General features: G+C 49.9%; 1 protein-coding gene across 1 annotated transcript; it reads right to left on the reverse strand.

Moving 5' to 3' along the window:
• Nucleotides 1-254: 254 nt before the first annotated feature.
• Nucleotides 255-1,922, reverse strand: LOC123090165 (proline-rich protein 36-like). Its single transcript, XM_044511590.1, has 3 exons — nucleotides 1,914-1,922; nucleotides 1,089-1,806; nucleotides 255-313 (listed from the first exon to the last, which is right to left on the reverse strand). The coding sequence occupies exons 1-3, from the start codon at nucleotides 1,920-1,922 to the stop codon at nucleotides 291-293; spliced, it is 750 nt and encodes a 249-aa protein (XP_044367525.1). The 3' UTR covers nucleotides 255-290.
• Nucleotides 1,923-6,332: the final 4,410 nt, after the last annotated feature.

The raw sequence follows: 6,332 nt of genomic DNA on the forward strand, positions 1-6,332 counted from the left end.
GAAATCTTCAACTTCACCTGCAACTAGCAACGCTATAAGAGGGGCTGAGCAAAAGCGGTAACATAGCCAAACAACGGTTTGCGTAGGAAAGGTGTCAAAGGTTAGAGTTTCATGGCAATATGGGAGGCTTGATGAGCAACAGATAGGTAACGCAGCATAGCGATAGAACGAAACAACTAGCATAGCAATGATAGTAGTGAGATCCAGGGTAGCGGTCATCTTGCCTGAAATCCCGCAAGGAAGAAGAACGAGTCCATGAAGAAGACGAACGGAAGTAGTCGAACGAATCCTCACAATCGCAACATTACCGGAACTAAGAAGCAACACCGGAAAGAAACAAACAACATGGTAAACACACAAGCATAATCATGGCATGATGCACAATCACGTATGATGCATGTCCGGTTTAATGAGGCATGGCATGGCAAAGTGCACAAACAATACTACAAATTAAGTGGAGCTCAATATGCAACGAGTTGCATATTGAAAAAACACCACATGCAATTATTTAGTTTGATCTCGGTTAGGTACCCAACAATATTAAATGTTATTAAACATGGCAAGGGGTGAAGCATAATGAAACTACCTATCTAGGCAAGTTTAAATGAGGCCGGAAACAACAAACAACAATTCCGGAAAATCCCCATATGCAAATTATGGATTTGGTACGGTTCTGCCCTAAACCATATTTTAATGTTGTTAAACATGCAAGATGAGTGCACCAAGTTAATCTAGGCATTTTTTCCACCCCATTTACATATAAAGTTTATTAAATTCGGAGCTACGGTTATTTAGTTATGAAATAAATCATTTTAACATGGCATATTCGCAAAATAAACACAAACAGCATGTTAAACATTTTTAACATAGATGAAAGTGGCATATTATTAATCTACACAATTTTCTGAGCATTTTACATATATAAATTATTTTAATCTGATGCACAGTTTGAGAGATATTAAATGCATGAAGTGCAAGGACTTTTCTGTAAAACATTAATCACTAGATAATTGGACAAATTGCAGACAGAAAAAAAACATGATCCGGGACACATCTGGAGGCGTACTGGGCTGGGGAGAGCTGCTCACGTTGGGCTCCAGGGAGCTGGGCCTTGGCGCGGCTGGAGAGGCTGGCGCGCTGGGCCTGGAGGGCTGGGCCGCGGCGAACGGAGGCGTCATCCTCCAGGAACAGATCGGCCGCGAGAAGGACCAGGAGCGGCGGCGGCCGGCGGTCAACGGTGATGGGGAGGCGCGGGGAGGCCGGAATGGGGCCGCAGGTGGCCGGATCCGGTGGAGGTCGTGGCCGGGGACCCGTTCCGGGCGTCAGCGGCGAGACCTCGGGCGGCGGCTGCAGTTCCCTGGCAGCAAGGAGAGAAGGGAGCTGTGAGGGAGGAGAGGAGGGAAGAAAGGAGGAGAAGGAGGCGGGCGGCGCGTTCTGGCCTGGCCGTCGAGGTCGCCGGTGGCAGTGGTGCGCGGCCTCCGGCGAGGACGAGTGGCGGGGCGGCGAGGATCCCACGCGCCGGCGGCAGAGGAGTCGGGCAGCAAGGACGGGATTGAGCGGGGCGCGGGCGGGCGCCTGCGGGCACCTCGGGCCCAGATCGGGGCCCGGGCAGGCCTGGCACGGGCCTGACGGCGCGGGGAGGCAGGGGAAACAGGTGGCGCGCCCAGAGTGGCTGGAGGCGGCCACGTGTCCGCGCGGGAGAGGTGGAGGGCGACGGGTGCGGTGGCGCAGGGCGGCGGCTGGCCGTTGGGCCGGCGCCAAGTGGCGGTGGGGTGCTGTCTGGGCACGAAGTCTGAGGAGGAGGGGCTAGGAGGTAGGGGAAGGGCTAGGAGATGCCCAAAATGGCATGATGGGGTCTATTTATAGGGTAAAAGCTAGGGTTTAGGGGGGTTTGAGGCCGTTTTGGACCGTACGATCGCCATCGTGCGGCTCCGGTTAGAGGGCTGCGGGAGGGATTAGTGGGCTGTGTAGAGACCATGGGCTGCAGGAGAGAAGAGGGAGAGAGGCCCGGCAGCAGTTTCCGGAGACCGAAAACGTCCGACGATAGACCGGCTATATTGCGGTTGTAGGTTGAACGGTTGGGCTATCCAATGGACTCCGAATGCGACGAAACTTGGTAGGCGGTCTGTCTACACTATAATAAGACCGCACGACAAGTTGCAACCCATTCCGAGAACATTTTTATGCCACTTATAAAATAATATTTCGGAGGTGCCGCGGGTGCGTGCGAGTGTGGTCGGGCTCAGAACGGACAACGGAGAGAACTGGCGGAACCAGAACGGATGCAAGTTTTGAAAAACATGCAGATGAAATGCAGATGAAGTGCAGATGATGACATGAGACGAGATGCATAACAAGAACAAAATGCAAAACAACAGACAAAAACCCAACCATGGAGGAAATAATAAATCACATAGCCGGAAATGGCAAGAGTCGGAGTTACGAATATGGAAAGTTGTATCCGGGGCGTTACAACGGGGTTCTCACCTAAGGAAACCACAAGACCCCTCGGCAAGGTCCTTGCCGGGGACGACCGCAACACCGCGGCAAGACCCTTGTCAGGGCCCCGGCGAGGTCCTTGCCGAGGACATCCGCGAGGCCACGACCAGGCCCGCGCTCGTCAAGCCTCTACCACCACTCCCATGCAGCTACCAACCCACCAGCTGGGCAGGCGCCTGCGTGTCAACATGAGGCTTCTCACAATCTCTGTGCATGCCTACGTGGTGGTATGCAAACCTTCATGAAGGCCCTACCACCGCGCCACCTCAGCTGCCTGCTAGCTTACATAGCGCTGACCGCCTTGTTGGCCTAGGCACATGTCAAGACAGGGCGAGGCGACGATAAAGTGGGGGGGACACGTCAGGGGGCGCATTAAATGCGTCTTGTCCCGTAATAGCTAGCGATAAGCTTAGCTACAGTGCCCCGATGCCACCTCCTGTGTGCCATTGTGGCGATCCCCTTGCCTATAAAAGGAGGCCCGAGGCACCCAGGAGAAGGATTTGGACTTTTGGACAAGTTACGCCCATTGTAGCTAGTTCAAGAACCTCCAAGAACACAAATACACACATCCAAGCAGGACTAGGGTATTACGCATCCCCGCGGCCGGAACCTGGGTAAACGACACGTGTATTTGTACTGACTGCTGATCCCGCTCTTCTCAACGCCCAGCACCCCGCAACCATAGTAGGGATGCCCAGTGATCCCATAGGTGTCGTCTCCGCACTGACAAAAACAGAAAGATCAGTTTGTTACAGATGTGCGTACTGTGTTTGTCATTGTTTTCCCTTTTGACCAACGTAGGTGCTGGATAGCCAGTTTGTACTACTTTCCCCCTTCGTTTCCTCTTTGAACCACGTCCTATATTCATGCTATGCAACTTTCCCCACTACTTTCCTGTTTGATCCAACACCTAGATTCGAGTGCAGAAGTGGAAAAAGCCCACATGCAGCTAGAACAATGCATGTGGAATAAGTAAATTATACCTTAAGGTTCTTGGGGTGTGGCTTAGTGGGCAGCCAGAGGCAAATCTGCCTACACTATGTACGACAACAAGGAAGAAGGGGTCGGAGGCCCTCCCGTGCCGCTGCTGGGTGAAAGAGAACAATTGCGTCAGTAGTGGATTCCCTCCCTCGCCGACGGCTACAACGTTAGGCCTCCTTCCCTTCTCGGCGGACAGATTATGTCGGCTCTTTGACCAGCAGTGAGGGGAGAGACAGAGAGAGGCCAATGAAGTCTTGTTTAGTGGAGAGAGAGTGTGAAGAGAGAAAACCTGGAAAACAAGCGTCGAGGCTGTAGCGTATATAGATGGAGTGGTTTTCTTTTTCTTTCCATAAAAATTGTTTTAAATTGTGCATGAAATGGAACTCTTTATTTAACGTGGTGAAGAAAAATACTAGGGGCAATGCTTACATGAAGAAAATTTAACGCTCGAAGGAGTCAACTCGCAATTAACATTGCACGCCTCCCGGTCGTGCTTACTAACGTTCACGTGTGGTACACGACCCTCCGAAGTGAACAACAACTAAACCACACACGATCAAAATATCGAAAAGGTGGGATGCACCATCCTCCAATTTTAAATATTTTGGGCACTTGTATTCGGCCTAAGTCAGTGTGCCACCATATGTACTAAGGGTTACAACGGGTGCTAAGAAACTAGGGCGTATTGAGAGTAATTGCCATGCCGTTTATTTGTAGGGTCACTTGCAAACTGTGAAACTCTATTCTCCTCTTATTTAGTGGATGAGGCAAATCTTTTGCCTCTGTTTCGAAAAAACCCGAGAAATTCAATTTTAATTATTTAGTTTGTACACTTTGCTCTTTTCCAATAATTTTGGGCACCTGTATTCGACGTAAGTCACTGTGCCACCGTATCTCCTACTACTCCCTCCGTCTAGGTGTAAGTCATGTTAGAAGGTGCAGCGAGACCAAGGTGGAAGCAGATTGGAGGAGAAGGAGAAACTTGACCGGTCCTTCCTCCAATCAAAGCCCTGATTTCTGTCTCTAAACACAACAATTAATCACAACAATTAAGAGATGCCATTTTAGCTACCATGCAGGGCCACGTATTAACTCGCATGCAAGCCGACTTTGATTCCTTGACTGATCAACGCATAGTTGCGCTCCATGCATTGGGTTTTCGGGGGGGATAACAAGGCTGAATAAGTAACAACGCTTGCTAGCAACGAGGCTAGGAGGGGATTGAGATGCGAAGTTAAAGGATGACGCCTAAAAATTTTGGGAATATCTGATTTTCGTAAGATGACTTAACACCTAGACGGAGGGAGTACTACTCCTCAGTCCAAGTTTGATGAAATATTCGTCACCTCTTCTCTTCTTGTACGTACTCCATGTATCTCACTTCGTGTGGCTTCCCACTCGCACGATATTCCTATTATATGAGCATGTGTGTGTGTGTGTGTGTTCTAGCAACGTGTGTGTGTTAGAGAGAGCGACACATTGACCTACTCCTACAAAGAGATGGTGTGTAGTGTGCGATTTAGCCACGAGAGTCGGTGCATCCTCTTGTTTTCGGGTGTCCGGTCAGGACAGCTGCCACGCCCGCTCCTGACTAGCCTGGCCCACCCAAAGCCCTTCCATTGCCCATGCGCTTCCCTCCCGAAATGGTCAGCGGCACTCCAGAGAATCGGTGCCGCATTCATGCCCGGGCAGAGCGGGCGCGACCTCTCACTGGCGCCTATGTTGAAGGGAGAAGCGGATTCAAGAGTGATGGTGGCTTTGTCCGTCCAACTTACTTCTATGTCCTCCGCTATGTGATTTTACGGCTCATTGGTCATTATTATCAAGGTGGTACGTCTGCTCGATGTCCCACGTTTCGGCGAAAGGAGGTAGATTACAATTTTCTCCATTCTTATAGCGGAGGGGTGCAAAATAAGTAAAAACACGCAAGCTCAGTGATTACATGGCCCACCTCACACTATCACCATATTTTCTGGACACCGTGTGACACCTAACTCTTTACATAGTAGTATAATACGTACTGTAATTCCTCAGCGAGATAAATTTGTATAATTCTATGAAGCTTCCAGCTTCTGTTTCATGTATCTCGCGTCCAAGGTTGCCCCGTTGCAACATTTCATCAAATACAAAGGTGACTAACATGCATGCTATTGCATCTCAATGATTGACAAATCATAGCCAATATGTACTCCCTCCATTCCAAAATAAGTGTCTCAACTTTATGCAAACTTTAGTACAAAGTTGTACTACTACTAAAGTTGACACTTATTTTGGAACCGAGATAACTAAAGAAAAAAAATGATCCATGCAGTCCCTAGCCCTTGAACCCTAAACCCTAACCAGGCTTTAATTTGCTGGCGACGTTGAACCTTCTGAAGAAATGAAGTTTGCAACCCTTTGACCATCGGATCATTTTGTGCAGTTTCACTAAAATCGAGATGAGCATCCCTGTGGCAAAGAAATTGAAGAAGCGTGATTAGAATAAGATTACCGGTACTAGTTGATGCAACATAAACTCATCACAAATATAGTAGAAGCCAGTAGAGGTATGTGCGGGGCAAAGAAGTAGAGCAATATCCACATGGAGCAATGTGGGCAGCCGGGGCAGTGGTGCAAGCCGACTCTATAGGAAGTTGTACCTCAGGAATGTCGGGACGTAGCTCAACCTAGAGGATGGTGGTGGAGGCGGCAACTTCCCACACCACAGCAGTGAGCAAGGGACAAAGGCAACCACACCGGCTTTGTGAGAGAGAACGTCGGGGACCCCTGATCGGGGCGTGCCGACGGTGGTTTTTCACCGTTGGCGACGATGACCGCATCTACACAAAGAATCCATCCCTTCCCCCGGCGCA

The sequence above is a fragment of the Triticum aestivum genome, chromosome 4B, assembly GCF_018294505.1.
Source record: "Triticum aestivum cultivar Chinese Spring chromosome 4B, IWGSC CS RefSeq v2.1, whole genome shotgun sequence".
Lineage (NCBI taxonomy): Eukaryota > Viridiplantae > Streptophyta > Magnoliopsida > Poales > Poaceae > Triticum > Triticum aestivum.